Genomic DNA, 26411 nt, shown 5'->3' with positions numbered 1-26411 from the left:
TAAGAAGGGATCAAAGAATTGGGACACGTCAAAGGGACACAATAGCCTGTTTGAAGGGACTTCTGCTAAACAAATCTGGGATAAGTAGAGCATCGACATAAATAATTATAACAACATATTATAACTACTGAAGAAAGTAGGAACCCATGAATCCACATGATATAAACAGATGAATAATTTTGACGTTTGATGAAGAACAGTATATTCAGTATATTTACTATTCTCAAAGTACTAGGTAAATAACCATCGAAGTATTTATTTACGAAGGGAAAAAGAGTAACTTCACAGTGGAGAAGCCAGATAGGCACTACCTTAGTCATGTGACCACAGTGACCATCACCAGTAATGGAACAAAAGGAAATCACATGCCCCCTGACAGGACTCAACAAGGACACAGCACCACTCGTGTGCTATTCCTGCCAAAGATGCACATGATTAGACCTGAATTTAATCATGAGGGGGCATCAGACAAACCCCTTTTGAGAGACATTTTACAAAGTAACTAGCCTGTCCCCTTCAACAGTGTCCAGGTCATGAGAGTCAAAGAAAGACTGAGGAATGTTCCAGACTGAAGGAGACTCAAGAGACATACAGGACAACTAAACATAACATCTGATCCTGAACTGGATCCTTCTACTACGAAGGACGTTATAGGGACAAATGGCAGACCACAAATGGGGTCTCAGGTTACCTGGTAGTAATGGACCAGTGCTAATCCTGACCTTGATGGCTGGATCGTGTTCATGGAGAAGAATACCCTTCTTTGCAAAACATACACCCCAAAGTAATCAAAGGGTGATGGGCATGATGCTAGCAACTTACCCACAAATGGTTGAGAAAAAAAAAGTTCTTTGTACTGTTTTTACAACTTCTTTGTAAATCTGAAATGTTTCAAAGTAAAATTTCTAAACCGCTTCTTACCTTCTTCATCATCACCCCACTCTTTCTCATCGTCCTCGTCTGCTTTGCTTTTGTCTGCATCTCTGGTCTTTTTCTTCTTTTTCAATGCTTTCTTCTCAGCCCGGGCCTTCTTCCGTTGTTCAGCCTTTTCTTCTTCTTGCTGCAGAAGGGCTGCTTCCTTCTCTGCAGCCTAGAAAATTGGGAATATGGTCATCACCGGATGTAGCAGTTACATTAACCGTACTGACTTGTGATAAGAGATAAAAGGGGCGAGAGAATGGAAATTCATTTCCCAAATGATAGAAGAGACGAGAAAGAAGAGAAGATGTTCACAACATTCCCAATACTGGGGCTTAGTCAGACCTCTTAGCATTCTGAATCCCAAGTCTACAGTATGTTTAGCAATATCCTCAACCACATTCAGTAAAAGGGAGAAAAAAAATCCATAAAACTGGGACCCTAAGTAAGTCGGGGGTGTTCATGTTCCACTCACTAAGCTAAGTGAAACTTTTTTATTCTTTTTCATCTATTCCAGTAAATTTTAGGGCTTAAATTCACCCACTACATGAAAAAGTATTTCTGGTTGGGGCCAAAGTTTTAAATCAGTCTGAAAAGATCATGCAACAAAGGTTTAAATATTGATTCAAATATTTTATAATTAATATTTTCTGGGTAAAACACACTTCTTAGGAAGACCTAAAAGGTTTGACAAAAATATCCATACCAAACAAAACGAAAATAGCCACCAGAGGTTCCGAAGACTTCAAATAAATATCATTACCTTCATTCTCTGCTCATTCACACGAGCTAAACGAGTTTCAGTTTTCTGAACAGCTATATCCCAATCTTCTAAAGTACCTTAATAGAAAGAGAAGCAAAACTTTCACTCTTTACATTTTCCAAAGATATAATAAAAATTTTTCTTATTTTCTCTACACCTCAAGAAATCTCTCCTATCAGAAATAAGAAATGGAGAGTCAACTCCCCATTTTAAGAAAATTTAAAATGTAGGCTTGCAGTTTAGAATTTTAGTTTAGTTTAGAATTCAAATAGCCTTTCTAAGTGTGTGTGAAATGTCCCTTCTCTCAGAAAAAAGACCTGAAAACCAGAATATGATCTATTATGGGCTCTCAATGGCAAAGACTATAAAAACATTTTAATGCAAAAGGTAACGGGACATTTATATTAAGACTTAAGAATTTTAAGAGCTACTTAAATGTTAAGCTATTTTTTCTTATTTTGTTGTTGTTTAGGTATTTGATTCCCATTTGTGAGGGGTTCACACCCAAAATCCAGGCCAGTGCCCATGGATAAATGCACACTGTTTCTGTACTAGTTCTAGTTCCACAGCTTTACATTGAAGGCTCTGAAATTCCACCAGGGATGCCCACATAACCAAAGAGCACACTGAGCTGCTTGCCTCTCTGATTTTCTTCACTGCGCAGACACTGTGCTAGAGCAGTGGTTCTCAACTGGTGGGGGTGGGGGTCAGTGTGAGTCTTTCCCACCAAAGGACATTTGGCAATGCTGGAGACATGTTTGGTTGGGGCAGGGAGGGTCAATACTGGCATCCAGTAGGTAGAGGCCAGAGCTGTGCTAAATGTCATATGATACACAGTCCCCACCACAAAGAATCATGAGACCCCCTGTGCTGGAACTACCTCACAGTGAGGCCTCCTGGTAGACGAGCTGCAGGAGGACTCACTGTCACTGATGAGCATGCAGGACAGTCTAATCATCAAATGCCACTTCAGGAGTGGTCTGTCCTCACAGACAGTAATCAGATGCTCCTACTTGCAACCAAATGGCAAATGGGTCAGACTCCAAGCCAGAAGCACAGAGCTGAGGGCCCTACCTTCTGTCCTCTCCATGGTGAGCAACACTTCACAGACATGCTCTGGGTAGTCACTGGTGCACTGGACGGCCCGGTGCAGAGCCTTCCGGCAGTGCTGGGTGTCACCATGTGCCCTAGGGCAGAAAAGAAAGAGTTGCTGCCACCAGGACACAAAGTGGAAGGCGCATGAATGGAGGGGCTGTCTTTTCACAAGCAGAAGCTCTCCAACGACTCTGGCTTCTGAGGAGACCCCAGCTTTCAGAACTCCCACAATGTTTTCTCCTTCTTCCAAGAGTCTCTACAATCACAAGGGAAGGCTTTGTCTAAACCACTCGATCCCTTAGCCAGGTAGGTGCTACTAAGAAATGCACCCAGGACAGGGGTCTGCACCCAGGTTTTCTGTCTTTACAGCACTGGCATGTACAACATGTTCGGGGGCAAGGGGTGAGGATGGGCCAACAACTATGTGACTTGATAAAGCCCCCAGAGAAACTCTACTCAAGGGGGAAATCACTAATTTCTCAGGGACTGTCAAATTTCATGACTAGAGGCAAATCTTTTTGTACTAACATGGAAAGTTATGCTGCTAATCACAACAGGTATAATACAATTCTATTAATCTGTGGTTACTAGAGGCAGGAAAGGGGAGGGGAGAAGGGGGATAGTAAGAGGCTGGTTAATGGACATAAAATTACAGCTAGATAGGAAAAATAAGCCCTGTTGTTGTGTAGTCAACCCAGGAACCTATAACTAACAATGATTTACTGCACGTTATCAAACAACTAGAAGAGATCAAATGCACACATCACAAAGAAATGATTAAGCTCTGCAATGGTGAATGTGCTAATTACCCTGAATAGACCGAATATGGTATACACATATAGAAATGTAACCCCATATAAATATGTACAATGTTTTAATAAAAATTTTTATTTTAAAAAGTCACAGCAGTTATGAAACAGTGTGTTCTCATTTTTGTTTTTAAAAACTTGTAAATATATATAAATATTGTAAGTACCTATAAGGATACTCAGAAAAAACTCAGAGCAGTGGTTGTCAAAGTACGATTCGTGTACCCCTAAGGGTCTCCGAGACCCTCTCAGGAGGTTTGCAAAGTCAAAACTCCTTTCCTAATAATACTAAAATACTATTGAACTTTTTAAATGTGTTAACATTTGCAAGGACAATGCAAAAGCAATGGTGGCCCTTAGCACGAACCAAAGCAGTGCACATCTTTTTAGTCTTCTGCGTGATGAAATAGGAAGTACATACAAAGCACTTCTTCTGCATGCCCAAGTACAACGGCTGTTGCACGTTATTGAAGAGAAATGTATGTTATTGTTTGAGTTACAAAATGAACTAGTCACTGTTTCATGGAACACCATTTTTACTTGAAAGAACAGGTGAGTGACAAACTATGCTTACTAAGACCTGGGTATTTGGCAGACATTTTCAAACATTAATGAAGTGAGTCCACCACTTCAAGGAAAACCACTGACATTATTTGTTGCAAGTGATAAAATTCAAGCTTTCAAGTGAAAACTTAGAATTTTGGAAAACCTGTATCTGCCACTGTGAGTTTGATAGCTTCCTACTTAAAAGACTTTTCTACTAAGATTATTGCAGATTTGAGCAAATATGTTTTTTTTTGTTTTTACTATGGAATGAACTGTGTCAACACCTGGAAGAGATGCATGACTTAGTGAATCAGGATTTTCCAAATGAACTACGAATGTTGTCAAAGAATTATGGCACCGTGTAAAAAGTAAAAAGCCCATGCTGTAACTGACGTTTAAGAAACTATCGCTTGTTGAGTTTTGCTGTGGTTTGAAAGAAGAATATCTACAATTATCTGAAAAGACTATTAAAATATCCCTTTCTTTTCTAACCTCTTATCTGTGGGAGGCCAAGTTTTCTTCATACTCTTCAATGAAAGCAACACATCACAACAGACTGAATGTAGAAGCAGACATGAGAATTCAGCTCTCTTCCATTAAGCCAGACTAAAGATATTTGCAAAAATATAAAACCATGCCAACTTTTCTCACTAAATTATTTTGGGGCTTGGAAAATATAGTCATTTTTCCACAACCTATGCTATTTATGTTAAATGTAATTAATTTATTATGATTTTTAAATGAATAAAAATATTTTTTCAATTCCTCAGTTTTATTTTCTAATATGATAATTAATAGATATAACCCACATAAACAAAAGCTGTTTGGGCTCTTCAAATTGGAAGAGTGTAAGGGGTCCTGAGATCAAAAAGAACCACTGATCTAGAGGAATATTTAAACAAGCTTTAATTGCGGTCATCTGTGGGAGTGGGGATTATAAGAAACTGGCACTTTCTATCACACATTTTTGTAAATGTTCTCTTTTCATTTGAATATGCATTATTTTTTAAGTAGGAGAAAAAGTATTCAAAAAAGATAAAAGGTAGTGTACAAATATATTTACTGATGTACAATGTTCAAGATATATTAAGTAAAAAAGCTGGTCATATTCTTTATATCTTCCCTATGTTATAAATATTTTGTCATATATGTTATTTAATTCAAATAGTTTTAAAGATTACTTATAACATGTACACTATAATTGAATTTTCATTAAAAAAAAATTTTAAGCACAACTACAATTCCCTGAAGTTGATACGACAAGCAAACAGAAAGGGCCACAATAATCAACCACATTGTATATCTACAAAATAAAATTTTTTTTAAAAAAAATTTTAAGCATAAAAGTCTCTAAGAATATACCCCAAAACATTAACCAACAGCAGTTATGTCTAGGTCAGTGATTCCAAGTAATTTCAGTTTTCTCTTTGCTTTTTAGTATTTTCTATAAAAGCAAATATAACAAAAAATAAATAGCTCCAAAAGTCAAATGAAATATTCATGTCCAAAAATCAAAACTAAACAAAACAAAAAATGTATAGTCATAAGAGTCCCAGGCACAAAATATTATGCTTGGTTCTCCAGCCCTACCCAATAAAAATGCATCCACTCATGAATGAGACAGAATGAAGGAAGGTAGCCCAGTTCTAAGGAACAAGCCCAGGCTGGCAGGAGTCAGCCAGGACTGAAGACAGGTGTATACCTGACAAACCCACCTCCCTCCCCACCTCCAGGTCGGTTACCTTTCCAGGTTGTAATACTCAAGCCACATGTTGGCATACTTGGCGTTTCCTTTGGTCATGATGCTGTCCCAGAGTTCTCGAGCTTTCTGCATGTTATTGCACAGTCGAGCCTAAAATGCATTAGCAGGCTCAGATAGGAAAGGACCCAAACCTTATGACATCAACACCCAACACAAAACACACTTCAAAGAGACATGCAAAAAAAGCCCCTGTTGGTGTAACATAAATCCCTGGACATTCCCCACGCCTCCCTCCAGTGGTAACAAGCCCAGCCCAAACACTTCAGCCTTTCAGCAGTGACAAGCCTCAAATTGTCTGCCTACCCTTCTTATGAACAGAGGGCAGCAGCCCACACACTCACTCAACAGTACTAGATAGTCTTTATCAAGCTTAAATCCAAGTGTTTGAGAGGCAATGGAGAGAAAGATATAGACTTATTTAATTTAGCACTAAATGCCAGCTCTGCTGCTTGCAAACTGACTTGGGCAAATTACTTAACCTCTGAGCCTCAGTTTCCTCATCTGTAAAATGGTCACAATACAAACACCCCATAAGAAACTACCTGACAAATGTTAATTTCTTAGATCTAACTCTCTCACAAAGGATAAATCATGATTAGAATTTTACAATTCTATTAGCTGAGCAAGGGTGGGTCCCATGTCTTACTCACTTGATGTCCCTTGCCCAGTAATGACATTCAACTTATTCTATCCTCTAATTATTTGTCAAATTGTCTATCTCCTATCCTAGATTAAAGTAAAGCCTTACTAGCACAGGGACGTATCTTTCTGACTTCCCCAGCACCTAGCTGAGTGCCAGCAGAAATGCACACTCGGTATGCACTCATGACTGAAGCAAGGAGTGCGGCATGGAAGAAGTAAGCAAGCAAAGCCCTGGCATTCAGGCATTTGTTGCTCAACTTCTAGCTTGGAGCTAATATTTTCACCAAGACGGAAACAAATGTACATCAAGTTAGGTAAATAACACAAATCCTTGCAAAGCCTAGACCATTACCTGGGATTCTGACTCAATTTTAATGAATGTTTAATGGGACACTGTTAAACAAAGGTCCTTCAAAGGTGGATGAAACTGAAAGATTTGTCAAAAGCATTTACCTCAATCCTAGCCCAGTTTTGCATGATCATGCAACTTGGGTCTCCACTCTCATTGAAACCTTCAAGAATGGAATTAGTCAAAATTAGAAAGTAATTCAGACACACACAGCCTTTGGCTGAAAAGAACAGGAAATACAACTGGGTAAAGCAGTAGGTTAGGGCTATACTTACGCTCTTCAACCTCCTGCTTCAAATACTCCAAAGCACGAGTGAATGTGGACCTCAATTCTTCCAGCTCTTTACTGGAGTCTGTTGGAAATTGCAAAAAAAAGACTTTATAAAACCACAGAGCATGTCTTTTTTTTAAAAAAAATCCTACAGCAAACTGCCTGAAACCCAATATCTACCTGGAATCGTGCAGATGACACAGAAATAAAATTGCCAGTACCTGTCCTCATCACATAGTGGGGAAGAAAGAAACCAAAACCGAGTACAGGATGAACAGCACAATGACAAAGCTGAACACAGGGTGCAGTGCGTGGGACCACAGTGGAGGGGGGTCTCCCGCAGCCAGGGTGACGCAAACTACAGCAGTGACTGCAGGCTGCCTGTGTGGGGTAACAGCTGACACGCACATGCAAGTACAAGTTAGGCTTTTTCTGGGGGAAGCAGGGCAAGGAGGGCAGCGGATCCTGCAAGGGTTCAAAGACTTAAAAGAAACACGATAGTCTTATTTAATGAACTCTTTAGGATATATAAAGGAGAGAGAAGAGAGGTGTGAGATGAGATTAAAGAAGCTGACAGACACCAGCATAAAATAAGAACCATTACTCTCTTCCTTCATAGTCCACGGCATTACTCGCTAAAGATATAAATTGCTAAAATTTCTAGCGGGGGAAGTTACCAGTGGCTGGTCTACATCATTTGCCCAATCACAATGTATTTGGGGAACTTGGCCATCTCACCAAAAAATGGTATGAGAAAAAGTTCAGTTCTGAGATGAAACACATGCACTTAAATACCTTGTTTGAAATCAACCCTTCTCCTCAGATAATCAAGGTACGCCTGCCAAATCTCCACATAATCAGTGGCCTGGATGAAGCCAGCATTCAAAGCTTTCTCAAAGGTTCCTAGAATTGGAGAAAGAGTCAGGATTTGTTGCTAATTCAAAAAGAAGCTAATATAAAATTATCAAACTCTATTGACTATATAACACTATATGACTTTAAAAAAATAAGAATAGAATGCAGTGAAATGGGCTAGAGAGAAATGTTCAAAAGAGAAGCTACTAAAGCACTGCACAAACTGTGTTCCATAAAGGATTCACTCCACAAGATGCCCTGCAATAAGAGCAACAGGTAAACTAACTTTGGAGAAAAGACTACAGCTTCTTAGAAAATCACAGTATATATCAGCATGTTTAAAAGGCCTAAGAAGCCAAAAATACAACCAGTTTATCTCCCACTTAGAGCCCTTTAGGCATTAATCCTCAATATCCCAAAGAAAACCCTGGGTAATGCTGATTTAATGGCTTTATCACAGCTCTGTGTTTCACACTTGGGACAAAAAGCTTAGAAATCTTCCCACAAAAACATCCGCACCAGAAATCACTTGATGATCAACTCCATGTCTCTCCATGGCCAAGAGGTAGCGACTCCATAGGGCAACTGTCCAGGGACAGTTTCTAACAGCACGGTTATGTACGGATAAAACCAAATCCTTTACTTTCAGCTGCCGGTCCTATGATAAAGAATTCCAGAATTAGAACGTAAAATATTATTGGTAAGATTTCACCATCAATAAGACATTGCCAGCACAACCAACCGACAATAGAAGTTTCCTTTAAAATGTCTCTTGCAACCTGGTTTCTTCAATAAAGAAATCACTAGGGGGAGTGGAGAAGTGAGGTGGAGGGGGAACCTATAGATTAAAATAGGCTTAAGAGACATCAACCAATTCTAAACGTATGGACCTCATTTCAATCCTTTTATACATAAAAGGGTCTTTTACACATTCATACTGAATACTTTTTATATGTACATACTGACATACTTACCAGTGAAATATGATTTCTGGATTTGCTTCAAAATAACACAGAAGGGGGAAGTGGGTGAGGACATAAGTGAAACTGACTAGAGCCATAACTGGTGATAACTGTTGAAGCTGGGTGATGGCTACATGAAGGTTCAGACTTTTTCCATAATAAAAAGTTAAAATAAAAAATCATTCTGTTAGAGCTGGCCCGTGGCTCACTTGGGAGTGTGGTGCTGATGACACGAAGGCCACGGGTTCAGATCCCTATATAGAGATGGCCAGTTAGCTCACTTGGGAGAGCGTGGTGCTGACAACACCAAGTCAAGGGTTAAGATCCCCTTAATGGTCATCTTTAAAAAAAAAAAAAAAAAAAAAAAATTCAATCTGTTATTAAATCCTCGATAGTAAGACAATAAGCAAGTTTTTTTTTTTTTTTTACAGTTAGTGATCAGTTTAAAATAACTTAAAGTACTAGGAGAACTTCCTAAGCGAGATGGCAAAGAGGAGAAAAGGAGGAAGAAGGGAAAGCGAAAGAAAGTAGGAAGGGGCAACATGCAACTAACCCCTGGCATTGTTATTACTTCCTTTAAATAGATTCTAAAAGTTAGTAAGAAAAAAATAAAATCAAAACAGTTATCTTACTAGGTACTGACTGTAACGGATCCACAAGTCTGGGACAAGGCAGTTCTCAACCAGGGCACGCTCGAAGATCAACTGAATGCGGGCGGGATCGCCAATTTTCATCTCAAACTCGATATATGCTTGGTATTCTGCTAGCCTTGGTGCCTCTGCTTGCAACTGGAGCACAGGAAAATAGCATTGAAGTTGAATTCAGTTACTTGGCACTGTCAGGAAGCACAACACATCTTCAAATAAAATAAATTCTGTTAAGACTGGCTTCACCGAGGTAAGAATCACCTAATCCTCACTCTCAGAACTATTCCACAACTGGATCTACAATCTGATGAGCAGAATAAGTCCTCCTGTCTGATCTAAAGTGCCTCTTCATGGCAATAGACAGGTCCATAAGCCCTTTTCTAAATCCATTCCTAGACTATAGGGAATCTAAATTGCCCATCAATCAAGAACTGAATGAAAGAGCAATACCTATGCTAATGACCACTGCTAACCACCCTTCCAAAACACAAGTCACTTTTCTTGGCCTACCAAGTGGAGTGAACGCAACCAAACTAGAAAAACCTAGTGCCCTGTGCTATTTCAGGTTTATCATTCCCAATACCAGTTCCTGCAAGAGCACAGACACATGCAGAAGACAGAGGAGGCTGTGCTGAATGTTTACTGATACCAAGGCACACAATCAAATTCTTTTTAAACAAAATCCTCTTTTTCAACTTGTCTTCTCTTCAGCCACTCTCTGCTGATGGCCAGAACAAAACTGAACTGGTTGAGGACGTCATCAACGAGGCTTTCCAAAAAACAAGCACACACAAATCACTTACATGTGAAAAAGAAAGGGAGAGGGAGCCTGCGCAGGCCAACAAGAGAGCACACGTGCTCTGTGAATAGAAAGACGATGTTTTAGAACCTCGGTTTCCAGTCATGACGGTGAATTAGTTACCCAGACACTGTGCCACTGAAAATGACTAAAACTTCTGAGTTAAATATATTTTGAAAAATCTTCTTAAAAATCAACAAACTGGCAAAGAAACAAGAAATACTAAGAACAAAATCTAAGTGAAAGTTGGTAAGCTAAGTAAAGGTTAAGCTTTTGCTGGCTTAACACAGATCAAGAATTTGATCTTCACAACAATCCTATAAGGCAGGTCTCATTACTACCCCCACCCTACATTTGGGGAAACTGAGACACAGGGAGGTAAGTGCTAGCCCAGAGTAAGAGACCTAGTAAGTGGCAGAGCTAGAATTCAAACTAGAGGCAGCCTTACTCTCAAAGTCTGTGCTCATACTCACTATGCCAAGAGAGATCCCAAAAAACCTTAGGACCCTACCTGGACCTACTGTAATGAAATTACAGGACATCAGACCAAACCAATGTGATCTTAAAATCAGTCAGAGAAAAAAAAAAAAAAAACAATGATTACCTTGGAAGAAGCAAGAGTAAGACAAACAGCTGACTTCTCAATGGCAATAATAGAAGCCAGGAGACAGAAAGATACATTCAACTGCTGAGAGAATCTGTCAGTCTAGAATTTTATATCCTAAAAAAGTAACTTTCAAGAGGAGAGCAAAGACCTTTTAAAACAGAAAATCTGTTACCAGCAAATCTCCATCCAATACAGGAGACTCTAAAGAATTTACTTCAAGCAAAAGAAAAGTGATTCCAGGTGAAAAATCCTAGATACAGGAAAAAGGGAAGAGCAAAGAAAGCAGCAGGAAATGCATATAATAAATGTAAACAAACTGTGATAGAATGCAGTATTAACAGTGATGTCTGGTGGGACAAACAAAAAGACAAGATAAACATAAGAAAACCAGAGCAGAAGGCTGAGGTGTGGTAAATGAAGTTAAAAGACTTCTAATAAGAAAGGAAAAAAATGCCATTTATAAATAGTATTGTCAACACAGAAAATCCAAAAGATCCTATAAATTATTAATAAGAATTTAGCAAGTCTGATAGAAAATTAATATAAAACACCAGTTACATTTTATATACCAGGAACACCCAGAAAATACAATCTATAAAAAGATACCATTCATGCAAACATCAAAAACAACTTAGAAATACATCTAAAAAGTACATGTTCAAGACATTGGATAAATGTATAAAAATATTATAAAGCTCTACAGAAGGACAAGGCGTAAACAGAGATCTATACTCTGTTCATAGATTGGAAGACTCGATATTTTAAAGACATAAATTCTTCCCCAAATTGCTCTCAGACACAATGCAATTCCAATAAAAAAAACTCAACAGTTGTTTTTTTTAAATAAAACTTGAAACACTGATTCTAAATTTGATGGGAGCACTAACGGCTAAAGAAAGTCAAGCCCCTCTTGCAAAGGAACAAAGTGGACCGGACTCATCATATCCAAGGTCAAAACGTATCATGAAACTATCATCATCACAACAGTGTAAACCAGAATAAGAGCCACACATAAATTGACAGCTCATCTATGACAGACGTAGCACAGCACAGCAGTGAGGAGAGGATGGAATTATCAAAGCAAGTGCTACGACAACAGCTTCTCCATATGGAGAAGTGACCCTGCATCATGCCACACACAAAAATCAATTCCAGGTGGATGAAGACCTAAAAGTGAAATTAAAAACTATAAAATTTTTAGAAGAAAAAGAGCTAAATATATTAAAGACCTCAGAGTAAGGGAGATTTCTTAAATAAGCACAACAAAAGTACAAACCATAAGAGAAAGAATTTTAATCTAATTGGATGTAACATTAAGAACTGTTCATCAAAAGACTCCATTTAAAAAAATAAAAAGACAAGCAACATACTAGGGGTAAATGTGCAATACAGAGAACCAAAAATAAGGAGTAAGAACCAGGACTCCCACAAATCAATTAGAAAAAAAGACAAACCAAAAGAAAAATAGGTCAGACTTTAACAGGAACTTCACATAAAAGAAAATCCAAATGGCCAATTAACATGAAAAGATGCTCAACATCATTAGTAATCGGGTAAATCCATATTAAAACTACAATTTCAAACTCATCAGACTGGCTAAAATTTAAGCATGTCGATATCCAAGATTGGCAGGGGCAATGAGAACTCTCAGATACTACTGGCAGGAGTACAAACCGATGACATGAAAAACACTTTAGCATTATCCTACGATCCAGCAATTTCATTCCTAATTATATATTCTAGAAAAACTTTCTTTCGTGTGTACCAATGCTGCTCCTAGCAAAAAACTGGAAATGACCCAACTATCCAACAACCTGGGTAAATAAATTGTGTACACACACAACTTCATAGCAGTGAAAACAAATGCAGTGTAACTGCACTCATCAACATGAATAAAACCCAAAAACATGTTGAAAGAAAAGAAAATATACAGTACAATTCCATTATATAAAAGTTCAAAAACAAACAAAATTAAACAACATGTTAATTAAGGATACGTTAAAGGTTGTAAAACTATAAAGAAAAGCAAGGGAATGATTATCACAAAAGTCAGGAAAGTGATTACCTCTCGGGAGAGGGAGGAGGAGGCAATCGGAGAGGGGCACATAGGAGACTTCTAAGGTACTGGCAATGTTCTATTTCTTAACCTGGGTGGTGGGTACATGGATGTTCACTTTATTATTAGTATGTAAACTGTATATATACATTTATATACTCTATATATTTCACAATAAAACAAATATTAAGATATTGTTTAACTTGCAACTATTGTTCAGGGAAATGTCTGTAGAGAGAAGGTTACTATAAAAGAAGCCAACACTTACCAGTGCTTCTTCATAGGGTTTATATTTCTCCAACTGCTGCAGCGCTTTGTTATAGTTCTGAATTACCGATTCTGGTACTGGGTCTTCTGACCATTCTTCATACTCTGCAAATGTGGCCTCCATATCTATTGAAAGATGGATTCAGCCCCGTGGGTCTCACCATTGGGTTTTATCAACCCAAACATATAATAAGCCATGAGAGTCAGGTGCCACTGGCCTCTCCCGCATCTGTGGCCATGGCAGCACTTACTGATCAAATTCTTCTGCTAAGCCCAGACTTGGCCTTAGATATCTGTCTCAAAATGATGTCCCAGGCAACCTTACCAGCTGATTAATCAGAGTCAATGAAACTATCAGCAACGCTTTAACAACATGCACCTAGTGCTTCCTATGTTCTAGCACTTCACACAACTCATTAGATCCTCACAACTCTACCAGGTAGACTCTATTGTGATCCTCATTTTGCAGTTGAGGAAATTGAAGCAGAAGGTTAAGTCATTTGTCTACAGTTAAAGTGAGAGCAGGTCTTTGAACCCAGGCAGTGTGGCTCAAGTTCACACTCTGATCACTACGCTAGGCTGTCTCAAGTTAGTATGTGAGAAGAAATTGACAAATCAGCTCGATTTGAGCCTTTTCTGTATATCACTGCACAATTCGATTGGACAGCAACATTATAATTTGTCAAAACAAACCCAAAGAAACCATGAAGTAAAAAGAGAAATAACACCTGGGGTCAGGTAAAGCTGTCCAGAGGTTCTGAGTGTGTGCAATGCATAACCATGTCTAGGAGACAAACAAGGTGGCAGTGCCACACTCCTCCCAGGCTCTAAAAAATCCTTCCAGTGCTATACATGCTCACAGCTCCAGAGCCACACAGGCCTGGTTTGCCAAAATATACTGACCCAAAAAGGATCCTCTTTACCAAATCCCAAAAAATTTGGATATGAATACTTCCAATCAACTATTTCTGAACCAAATCACCCCCACAAAGGAATGATATAAGCCCACATAAAATTGCCACTCTTATGAAACAGGTTACTACTGGAAAGAAAATGCTTGTAATGGAACTCTTATTCAATAAAGTCTCCCCAGAAAATACAGGGTGTCAGTTTGCCTGTTCCTTTCAGAGACCCTATGTCTGCCTTTCCAATGATGCCTTCAAGTAGGAAAGAGATCTCAAGTGAGAGTCAGAGAGTATAGCTTCTAGCCCTGCTTCTGACCCTTTCAACCCCCTTGAGCATTGACAATTTAAGATATATTTTTCCCAAGGACTTCGTCCAGAGTGACACTGTCCAATAAGAATAAGAACACCAGCCCTACTTGCCTCATAGGATGCTGAAAATGGTCTAATTACATGACATACCCCGAAGCATTTTAAAAACCACAAAGGGCTTCCTGTTGACATGTCAGTTTCTCTTACCATACAGTGGGATCGCCAGCTGTCGCCGGAAGAGACTGTGGACTTTCTCAAGCTGTGAATCAAAGGTTTGTTCCCGGTCAAAAGGGGAAAGGAAGCCAGCTATGGGCTAAAGAAGCAAATTAGTAGTAAATGACAAACTCTGGTTCTTCCTACTTCAAAAAATATTTCAACAAACTTTCAGTTCCAATTAAAAAAACTTACACAACCTCATACATACATGAGGTGTCACGCCAAATGCTGGAAGGGGTACAAAAATGTTATCTTTGCCCCTAAGTGTTTATGACGACGGGGAGAGCAAAAAGCAATAAGAAATGTATCCAAATGACTACAGTGAGGCTGAACATAAGAATCATGAAAGTGAAGTATCATAAGTATGAACGTAGCGCTATCGTGTAGCCTGCTTCACACTGGTCTTTAAGGGTGAGCTGTTGTTATGAAAGGAGGAAATCAGGAAAGACTAGAGGAGCTGGCATCTGGAATGTATCTCCAGGCTCCCCAGAGGTAGCAAGAGAAGGAAACTGACTCCTGGTTAAAGGAATAGCATGAGTAAAAGTACAGCAGCAAGAAAGTGCAAGAATGTTCAGGGGACCATGGGAACAGAGTCCATGCAGGGATTATGTCTGACACTACAGTGAGCCACAAATGTCAAACAAAAGCATTAGTCCTGATGCCTTATTCAGGGTAAGTTGAAGGCACCACTGAAGATTTTTGAACAGGGATGTAATCGAGAAGTGACTGGGGCTACTTTAATAACAATGATGTACTGATTAGAAGGCTCCACTATGAGTCAACAAGAACTTTCTGGGCACACACATAACCATAGTGGAGAGGGGACACTACCATAAAATTTTATAAATCATAGTCTAAAGAACGCAATCAGGACAGACTCAGATTTCCTCTCTGTTTCAATTGGATTTTTTTTTTTTTAGTACCATGGTTATTCTTGTACATTCACCACGTAACTAAAGAAACCACGCAACTAAAGCAGTCGTACTTTGTAATAGCAGAAAAAAATTGTGGTCACCTGCTTCTTCCCCCAACAAATCATTCTTGCTGTTCCACAAAGACTACTGATTTTATTTATTTTACTGCTCACCCATTAAGGGATTAGTAAAGCCCATATGGTTAATTCTGTTAACTGTAAGACTCAGACTTATCTTGGACAGCTGTTCCAAAATAATACTTCCAAGAAGCCTTATAAAGACTGCCCCGGCCCGTTCAGAGGCAAGCAGGGGATCACTCACCCGAGCAGCTTCCACAATTGCACTTTCAAACTCTCGGTAAGCTTCCCAGATGGCGAGTCCTTTGGTCATATGTAAACCGACGGACGAGAGAGCCCTTTCAAACACAGAGCGAACTTTCTCAAGGCCACCTTTCTGACCAATCCCACCAACTGAGTACTGGCCATACTCAAGCCAAATGTTAGGACCTGAAAATAAGACGTATTCTATTAGTTCAGGATATAAAACATCCAAATATCTAAACTGATGTATAACAAAAGAATGCATAACAAGACAACTTTATTGGTGCTCACCAAAGAAGTGCTCATTCATGCAAAAAAGCTAAGAGCATCATCAACAAGCATCCCAATTTACCTGTACTAATACTGTAGCCTGAAAAAAAATATCTTAAACAATGTTCCTACTAAATACACTAATTGAGATTTTATTGCATAAACAGTATATGCCAAGTGGAAATATGTAATAAGATCGTGACTATAAAGTTTATTTATTAAAACTGAAGGAACCCAGTAATGGATTTCCATACAAATAGTTATGAATCTAGCGAACCTTCCCAAAGATTTCAAAGTCTAGAATTTTTTGACTTTTGAATCTTGATTCATTTCTAAGCCTTCTTGTAGAAGTTAAAGAACAAAGTTAAAAGTACTAATCCTGTTACTAAAAATCTATATTGTAAATCTCTACTTTTAATGATATTTAAGCAAAGAGACCTGTTTACCTGTTTCTTTCACTTTCTTTTTTAATCTTTTTATTCACTCCTGAGGCTTTAAGACCAGACTAATGAGTTAAAACTCTACAAATGCACCAATTTTCCTTGTACCCACTTTGCCTATTAAGTCACTTTTCAGCAATCTGAAAGATCTAGAGACCTATACACTAACCTTTTAATATAAAAATACTAAAAAATAAAAAAGCCAATTTGAGAATTAATGCCTAAGTTTTCCTGAGGCTTACTTGCTTTTTCATTGAGAAACCCATTGCAAAGAACTTAGGCAAAGTCTGTTAGCTACTCTGTTTTCCCTTACCAACACAGAGCTGCCATATGGGGCTATAAAATAGAAGTAGAAATGACCTAGCTGCTGGATCTGAGGTTCGTAGCTATGTGAGTCTACTTCTGGGCTCTCTATTCTGTTCCACTTATCTACTGGTCTATTTTTCACCAATAACCACACTGTTCTGATTACTGTAGCTCTCTAGTAAGTCTTTAAGTAAGGCAGTGTCAGTCCTCTGACTTTGTTCTTCTCCTTCAATATTGAGTTGGCTGTTCTAGGTCTTTTGCCTCTGGATATAAACTTTAGAATCAGTTTATCGATATCTATAAAATAAACTGCTGGGATTTTGATTAACATTGCAATGAATGTATAGAACAAGTTGGGAAGAATTGACATCTTGACAATATTGAGTCTTCCTATCCATGAACATGGAATCCTTCCCCATTTATTTAGTTCGTCTTTGATTTCTTTCATCAGAGTTTTGTACTTTTCCTCATACAAATCTTATACATATTTTGTTAGATTTATACCCAAATATTTCATTTTTGGGGCGCTTATATAAATGGTAATGTGTTTTTAATTTCAATTTTCACTTGTCCTTTGCTGGTATATAGGAAAGCAACTGACTCAACTGTGTCTCTTATACAATGTGGATCCATGCACACCTTTGCTATAATGACTTATTGGTTCCAGGAGTTTTTTTGATTCTTTTGGATTTTCTACATAGATAAACATGCCATCTGTGAACAAAGACAGTTTTACTTCCTCCTTCCCAATCTGCACACCTTTATTTCCTTTTCCTATCTTATTGAGTTATCTTATCTAAGACTGCCAGTATAATGTTGAAAAGCTGTGGTGAAAAGGGACATCCTTGTCTTGTTCCTGAACAAATAGTATTTAAACTTAGGAAACCCAAAGGTGCAGAGTCCATAGTGACTATAAAAGACAAACAAAGGAATGTGACACAAGATGCCAGGCTCCAAAATAGGCACACAACCTCTGCATGAGGCTCCTCCTCTGAAAACCAAGAAAACTAATTTTCAAAATCTTCAAAGAGTCAAAGGGCCATAGCCATATCCTATTAATGGCCCAAAAAGACCTCTCGGACAGTCTGAAAATCACTACTGAGACCATGCTGAGAAATAGAGGTCTATGCCTGGCATTTTCAAATGTCCACAACACAGCTAAAAACTAAGAAGCAGGCAAAAGTGGCTTCTGAACATTTGAAACAAGTGACACAATTTCCAAGCACTCTATCTCCTGAAAATAACACTTGAGTCCCTCAGGCCCTCATTCAAAACTACTTATGAGGCATAATCTAAGCTTGGTTATCTGTCTTCCTGACCCACAGCAGACCTGAAGCCTGGTGGAAAGGGAAGGCACACTGATATCAGCACTAGTGACAGTGAAGGCCTGACAGCAGAGACAACGCAAAAACATAAAAGACCAAAAAACATTACAGTCTAAGGAGGGTCACAGATCCTCAAGAGAAAGATAACTGGTGCTGTTAACGATGACAGAGATATCATGAAACGGATAACAGCATCATCAGAAAACAAAGGAACATTATGTATTGCTAACTCTTTCAGTGATTCTAAAAGATGACCCATGGGTAGCATCAGAGCAGGGACACAAATATAGCTTTTAAAAACACATTTAACATAATTTTATATTTGTAAAATGCCTATTAATTTCATTACCCGGATTATAAAGAGTAGAAAATTGTAAATTCTTCTTGGTTGGAAAGGTACACAAAAAATTCTCTACCTCAGGACAGTCTACCTTTTAAGTATCAATGCTTCTCACAAAGGGAAATGCCCACAGTGGGATATTAGGATAATCAGAAAAGGGAAGACAATGATTAAAAAGGGGAAACTTTTAAATGCTTTTTTTTTTATAGCATTTTGTCCACAGCATTGTCTGATGTGGTCCTCAATGCACATAAATACTGTGAACAGGGGAAGGTAAAGCAGCGGTGGTTACACGAATCTACACGTTATAAAATGTAACGGAACTATACACACACATTGTACCAAGGTCAATTTCTTGGTTTTGATTTTGTACCACAGTTATAAACTACTGAGGGGAAACTGAGTGGAGTACACAGAATTTGTCTGTACTATTTTTGCAACTTCTTATGAATCCGTAGTTATTTCAAAATAAAAAAAAAATTTTAACATTTTAATATTTTTTAAAAAGTATTCTGTCCAAAACCTCTAACAACATATTCAATGTGTAAAAAGGTAACCTTTAATTACCTGGAAACACTATTTAAGTTCTCACTGCCAGACAAATGCTAGTTATGAGTATATTCATTCCCCTACTACAAATATTTCTTCCTCTTTTATTTTAAAACCAAATTTCTCAACTGAGGACTGAAGAATTTGACTGAACGTGAATCTTTCTCTTTTTTTTTGTTTTTTTTGTTGATGGCCAGCACAGAGATCCAAACCCTTGACCTTGGTGTTACCAGCACCACACTCTAACCAAGTGAGCCAATCAGCCAGCCCTGAACTTAAATCTTTCTAATTGCTAAACAAATGCTCTCTTTTCTGGGAAGCACCATCTCACGAAACAATCCACGACAGCAGAGACTGATCCAGATGACATCACCAGACCCCCTGAAAAAGCCCCCAGGAACTTACAAATGTAGTCCTTCACAGCTTTCTCAAAGAGGTCATACACGTGCTCGCGGTCCAGGCCATCCAGGGCCATGCTGATCTCGTCATGTAGCCACTCCAGCCAGAGCTCTATGAGACAAGAACACCTCGGGCATTACCACCTCCCTCACCAAAGGTCAAGCTGAAAGTGGGGACTTTACCAAGAGTCATCAGCACACAAACATTTCATCTGTCTCACACAACCTGGCATCGTGCACAGAAATTTAGTTCTTAAAACATGAACCAAGCACATAGGCTTTATGCTTCCAAATAAGATCAAATCACTAAAATCATAATATCCTACCCCTGTTGGGCAGTTCATATTTTGCCAAGTACTTACGTACATATTTTCTCACTCAATCTTTATCACAATCCTGTAAGGTAGGTGATAGTAACATTAACAATAAAGGTGTCTTATCTAAGGACTTACAACATCTGATTTCAGTGTCCACACTTTATCTTAGCCAAAAGACTGAGAAGTGACTGATTTCAGTGTCTATACTCAGCAGTTATGCTTTGCAGGAGGAAGAGCTGGATCTAGGACCAGAGTTTTCCGACTCCTGTCCCAAAGACAGCTTATTAATATTCATGAAGATTTAACCACAAAGTTGTTCAGTGCAATTATATTTCTCATAAGCAAATCAACAGAAATAACCTAAATGCCCAACTAGTATAGACCAATTAAGGTATGAAACATTTACATTAAAAATAGTTTATAAAAATTCAAATATAATATATTTACAATTTTCTGGTTCTGAGAGAATGGGTTAAATATATAAATAATGGAATGAAAAAGAGACAGACAACAGAGTAAACATTTAACTAAATAGAAAATTTTTGTTATGTTAGGGTAAAGAAATCAGGATTCAAAATGTGAATCAGTGTTGTATGATCACTACATTTTGCAAAAAACTACAAGATAGTAACTAAAAATAGCTGACTTTGAATGATAGGCTTTCTTTTCTCTACTATGCTATACATCCCGAATTTTCTATAAGGAGCATGTCCCACTTTCAGCACTGAAAAAAATGTATACTCCTTGATTCTGTGTTTCTAAAAGCAGCTGGACTGCTGAAGGGTTACCTTCAGTCAAGGGAAAGATCTCACTCATCTTCTGGCGGGCCATCCTCACTTTGGTAAGCTCCCCTTCCAGCCGCAGCAGCCTGATCAGGTCCACGTGGCAGTTGTAGTCATAGACATTGATAGACAGCTAAAAGGAAGAGTAACAGAAGCTGAAATTTAAAATGCCATCCTCAAAATAATTTAGCTTTTGTCACCACTGGTGACAATGTGCATATCAGCCACACATAAAATAAATGTGCTATCTGGGCGAGCTGCCGAAACAGCAATGCAACATTTACCCTCAGGAAGAGGAAAACAGAAGGATGAAAAAAGACTTTTAATAAACACAAAACTCCCTCAAATCTGTTACAACTCCTGTTAGAAGACACCTGTGTCCCTTTGAAATAAAGACGACATTCTAATGAGACAAAAAGTGTGTGACCTTAGGCAAGTTATTAACTTTCCTAAGCCTCCACTTCATCTAGAAAATGGAGATACTACTAGTTTCTAGCTCCTAAGGTTCTGGTGAGGATTTTAAAAGGTAATTTAATAATGTCCTTTAGCACACGTCAGGTGCACTGTAGAAAGAGCTCTTTTCTTTTACTAAACAAAACAGATGAAAATTCCTACTGCAGAAACAAGAAAGGCAAAAGGTTGGTATCTGTTGAAGCTGAGTGACAGGTACATAAGTGTTTATTAAACACTTGAAACTTTCTAAACTAAAAGTTAAAGCAAATTAAAATAACTTTTTAAAAAGCTATCATCTGAGACAAAGGAAAACTAAAAGAATATCACTAGCAGACCTACCCCTTGAAGAACAGTTAAAGTAGGTCTTCAAACAGAAAGGAAACGATAAAAGAAAGAATCTTGGAGCATCTTGAAAAAGAAGAATAAAGTGGGAGAAATAAGTCTACCTGATACTAAAAGCTACTATGTAGCTACAATGATCAAAACTGGCTGAAACACACACAGATCAACAGAAGAAAAAAGAAGCCAGTAACAGACCCACACAAATATGCCCAAATAATTTTTGACAAAGATGCAAAAGCTGTTCAATGGAGGAAAAAGGGCCTCATTTCAACAAATGATGCTGAAGCAACTTGATATCATAGGCAAAAAATAAACCTTGATGTAAACCTCACACCTTATACAAAAATTAGCTCAAATGGATCACAGATTTAAATGTAAAACATTTAGAAAAACACACAGGAGGGCCGAGCCCATGGCGCACTCGGGAGAGTGCGGCGCTGGGAGCACCGCGACGTTCCCGCCGCGGGTTCGGATCCTACATAGGCATGGCCGGTGCACTCACTGGCTGAGTGCCGGTCACAAAAAAGACAAAAAAAAAAAAAAAATTCAAGAAAAACACACAGGAGAAAATCTTCAGGATCCAAGGCCACACAAAGAGCTCCTAGATTTGATACCAAAAGTATGATCCATGAAAGGAAAAACTGATAAATTAGACCTCATCAAAATTAATTTTTGCTCTACAAAAGGCCCTGTTAAGAGGATGAAAAGACAAGCTACAGCCTGGAAAAATATATTTGCAAGCCACACATCCAACAAAGCACTAATATCTAAAAGATTTAATTCCAAACTCAACAGTAAATAACCGAACAATCTAATAAGAAAATGGGAAAAGGCATGAACCAACATTTCACCAAAAAGCACATACAGATGGCAAATAAGCGCGCGTGCATAGGTATTGACAAAAAGGCAATGGGAAGGATCCTTCTGGTGACAGAACTGACCTATATCATTTTTTGTTTTGTTTTGTTTTAAAGATGACCGGTAAAGGGATCTTAACCCTGACTTGGTGTTATCAGCACCACATTGTCCCAAGTGAGCCACGGGCCGGCCCTGTTCTATATCTTGACTGTATCAACGTCAATATCCAGACTGTGATATTATACCATAATTATGCAAAACGTTACCACTGAGGGAAACTGGGTAAAAGGTACACAGGGTCTCTCTGTATTATTTTCTACAACTGCATGGAAATCTACAATTATCTCAAATAAAAAGTTTAATTTTAAAAAAGAGCTTTCCTACAAGTTGGGATATGGGGTTACATAGTCTGTACATGAAGACTAGATTAGTATCTACCCTTCCAACACCTGCCACATCATTTCAGCAATAAATATTCCCTCTTCAGAAATAGCTGATTACCTATACTTCATTCAAACGACACTCTGCCATCTGACAATGTACTCCAATAATCCAGATGCTAGCTATTTCAGTAAAATACATAAAGAGGGCCAATAAATTGATTACTTGAACTTCAGAATAAAAAATTAACTTGCCAGTGAACGTTTAAATGCAGGAGGAGGGGTAAAAAGGGGAACAACCCATCTGCAGAATACAAATACCAAGGATTATAGGGTTTTGTTCAATTATTCAGATTTTAAACAAGAATCCATTATCTTTCTGTATTAATTATAATAGTAAAAGCCCTCCATGACTTCCCAGTGTCTCTGGAACAATGTGCAAATCCCTGCCTTGTAGAAAGACCAGCACGTCTCGGCTCATCTCTCCAACTACATCTCAAACCACTGGCCTCTCAACCACACATCCAGCTCCTGTAACTGAAACACACCAAGGTTTCTCCAACCTTGTTGGGGACTTGGCACCTGCTGCTCCTTCAGCCCAGAAGGCTCTCTCCCTGGCTCTTTGAACAGGCACTCCTTCTCATCTTTCAGTTATCTCATTAAACTTCCCTGGCCACCTTTTCTAATAGCCCCCTACTTGCTGCAAGCTGCTTTCCATTTCAATATCCTGTTTATTTCCATCATCATCTAAAGGCTCTTTGGGATAAGCACCTCATATGTTTTACATCTTGCTCATAGCTAGATTCTCTTTACCTACCTGGCACACAGAATTTAATCAATTACAGCCTGATCTCACTCAAGAGCACTGATACTAAAACCCTAAATAAACTATTAACAAACCAGAAATGCACATACAAAATAATACATAATGAACAAATAGGGTCTATACCAAGAAAAGTTAATTTTCTAAACTAACAGATTCAAGGGGAAAAAAAATCATCTCAATGAAGAAAAGGCATTTGATAAAAATGCTCATTCATGATTAAGAATAAAAACTTAGCAAACTAGGAATAGAAAGGTCCTTCTTTAATCTGATAAAAGTATCTACAAAAATCTACAATAAAATTGGCTACTACTGGTTAAACTTTAGAAGTTCTTTTTAAAAATACCACAGATTCCCAATATCACCTTCTATTTAACCCTGTACTTGAGGTCTGTGGCTGAAATAATCAGATAAGAAAAACAAATTACTGACATAAAAAGAGGAAAGAATGAGGGCGTGGCTCACTTGGGAGAGGGTGGTGTTGTTAACACCAAAGCCACGGGTTTGGATCCCATATAGGGAGGGCCAATTAGCTCACTGCAGAGAGCGTGGTGCTGACAACACCAAGTCAAGGGTTAAGATCCCCTTACCAGTCATCTTAAAAAAAAGAGACAGAAAAGAATGAAAATGGTAATTACTCTCAGACAATACATCATATATATCACATCACTATAATGCCTGCATAGTAAACCAAGACTAATCTACAAATAAGACATAATAAACAAGATTAACAAGGTGATGAACAATAAGAACAATGTATAAAAATCAATTGCACACAAAATGACAAATACTCTATGATTCCACTTATATGAGATATCTAAAGTAGTCAAATTCATAAAGACAGAAAAGTAGAATGGTGGTTATCAGGGGTTGAGGGAAGGGGATGGGGGAGTTGTTTAATGAGCAAAGAGTTGCAGATTTGCAAGATGAAAAAGTTGTGAAGATTTGTTTCACAACATGAATATACCTGACACTAGAACTGTACACTTAAGAATGATTAAGATGGCAAAGTTTATGTTATGTGTTCTTTACCACAATAAAAAAAATTACAATTCTATAAATCAGCAAGTTTTAAAATGTGATTTTAAATAGGATAGCATAGACAATAAACATTACAAAATACCTGGGAATACACCTAACAAAAGGTGTGTGAAACCCATATGGAGAAATGTTTTCAAACTTCATTGAACAATATTAAAGACCTAGATAAATGGCGTTATACATCATACTCCTGGATAGAAGAATCATTATGGCAAAGATGTCAATTCTCCCCTAAATGATCCATAAATTCAATGCAATTCTAATCTAAAACCCAAAAGGGTTCTTCATAGACCTTGACAAAATAATCCTAAAATTTATATGAAAGAGCCAAAACACACCTATGAAAAAAAAAATCAGGTAGGAGGATTTGTCTGGTCCAGATAGCAAGCCTCAGCAATAAGTTAGACAACGGAATTGGCAAAGGATAGACAAACTAACCAGAAGAGAGAGCCCAAAAACAGACCCATGCAACAGAAAATATATCACACAGGTGGCAATGGATGTATTAGCCGAAATGAATTCATGGCCTATCACTGTGGCACGCAGTTTGAAAAACAAATGTTTTTGGCTGGCCAGTACATGGATCAAACCCTAGACCTTGGTGTTATCAGAACCACACTCTAACCAACTGAGCTAACTGGCCAGCCCAGTTTGAAAAATATTGACTTATTGAAACTCTTATACATGACTTGAACTACTTTGTATTTATCAAATTACATGCAAAAAGAAAATAATAATCAATTACAGATAAGAACATTATTATAATTTCAAAAAAAAAATCTTAAGACTTTTAGCAATGTTCTCCTGCTCATGATTTACAAAACTTGAGAAGTTGAACCCCATCCTGTGACAGGCTTAAAAAGTACTGGACTAGATCAAGACACAAGTGTTCTGTTCCCCTCTGGTTTTTGTTTCTTCATTTGTACAATGAAGGAGCTGGAGCAAAGCTCTGGTTATTAAACAGGCTATCACCATACACTGTTTCAAAACCATCTGTCAAGTGAGCCACACAAAGTAACAGCAGTTAAAGTGAACCTGAGAAAGGTATATGTTCTTCTTTAAAGAACATTCAAGGTTCTCCCTGTCACACCACCATTCACAACTCACTCGAGTCTGAGTGTGCTTTTTGAGCATTACAGGAGAGGGAGAGTTCTTCCTAGTTAGTATCAGGAATGTCTATGCAAGTGCCCTTCACATGAAAACCACGTGTAAGTCAGCAGAAGGAAAAGGTACAGAAGTCGCTAAAATAGAAACTGCCTCTTAAGTGGCATTTGTTCTAAACTTCTAATTTTTAAGCCAACGTAATGAAGATACTATATATGGAGAAGTGCTTTGAAAGTATGTATATTAAATGCACACTGAAATGCATTTCGAAGAGACACATTTCCACATGTTTCAATCAATACTGACAAATGAGTACTGGCCAATTACACTGGTCTATTCTGGTCTCAGAACATCACTAAAGACATAAGCAGCTTTAAAAAAAGAGGAGGCTTAGCCAATGCACAAAATGATCTGCTAACTGATTTCCTAACTCTCTAGCAGTGTGAAGAAGGTGCCACACCTCCCTGTCCCCAGAATGCGGGTGACAACAGAGAGACCTGGTGAAAGAAAAACAACTGGTGCAATCACAGGCATAGCAAGGAAGGAAGAACAGAGCAGGCTTTAGATCCCACTTTTAGTTTCAGCACACAAACACAAATAATAGGAAATCTTTGCTTTTGTTACATGGATAGATACCACAGCAAATCGCCAGCTTTCATAAAATACACTCA

General features: G+C 38.1%; 1 protein-coding gene across 2 annotated transcripts in view; it reads right to left on the bottom strand.

Moving 5' to 3' along the window:
• Window positions 1–26411, bottom strand: part of SART3 (spliceosome associated factor 3, U4/U6 recycling protein) — a 35311-nt gene that overhangs the window by 6565 nt on the left and 2335 nt on the right. The window contains exons 2-15 of one of the 2 annotated variants that reach the window (XM_063087267.1): window positions 20746–20872; window positions 19648–19752; window positions 16014–16198; window positions 14770–14875; window positions 13350–13474; window positions 9605–9760; window positions 8530–8668; window positions 7951–8058; window positions 7160–7237; window positions 6989–7047; window positions 5874–5983; window positions 2756–2868; window positions 1682–1758; window positions 922–1090 (exon numbers count right to left, since the gene is read on the bottom strand). In XM_063087267.1, the coding sequence (XP_062943337.1) occupies window positions 922–1090; window positions 1682–1758; window positions 2756–2868; window positions 5874–5983; window positions 6989–7047; window positions 7160–7237; window positions 7951–8058; window positions 8530–8668; window positions 9605–9760; window positions 13350–13474; window positions 14770–14875; window positions 16014–16198; window positions 19648–19752; window positions 20746–20872 (1657 nt within the window). The remainder of the gene's footprint in view (window positions 1–921; window positions 1091–1681; window positions 1759–2755; window positions 2869–5873; window positions 5984–6988; window positions 7048–7159; window positions 7238–7950; window positions 8059–8529; window positions 8669–9604; window positions 9761–13349; window positions 13475–14769; window positions 14876–16013; window positions 16199–19647; window positions 19753–20745; window positions 20873–26411) is intronic. The other variant, XM_063087268.1, reaches the window with a different exon arrangement.

The sequence above is a fragment of the Cynocephalus volans genome, chromosome 2 (genome assembly GCF_027409185.1).
Source record: "Cynocephalus volans isolate mCynVol1 chromosome 2, mCynVol1.pri, whole genome shotgun sequence".
Classification (NCBI taxonomy): Eukaryota; Metazoa; Chordata; class Mammalia; order Dermoptera; family Cynocephalidae; genus Cynocephalus; species Cynocephalus volans.
This window is presented reverse-complemented; position numbering and strand designations above follow the sequence as displayed.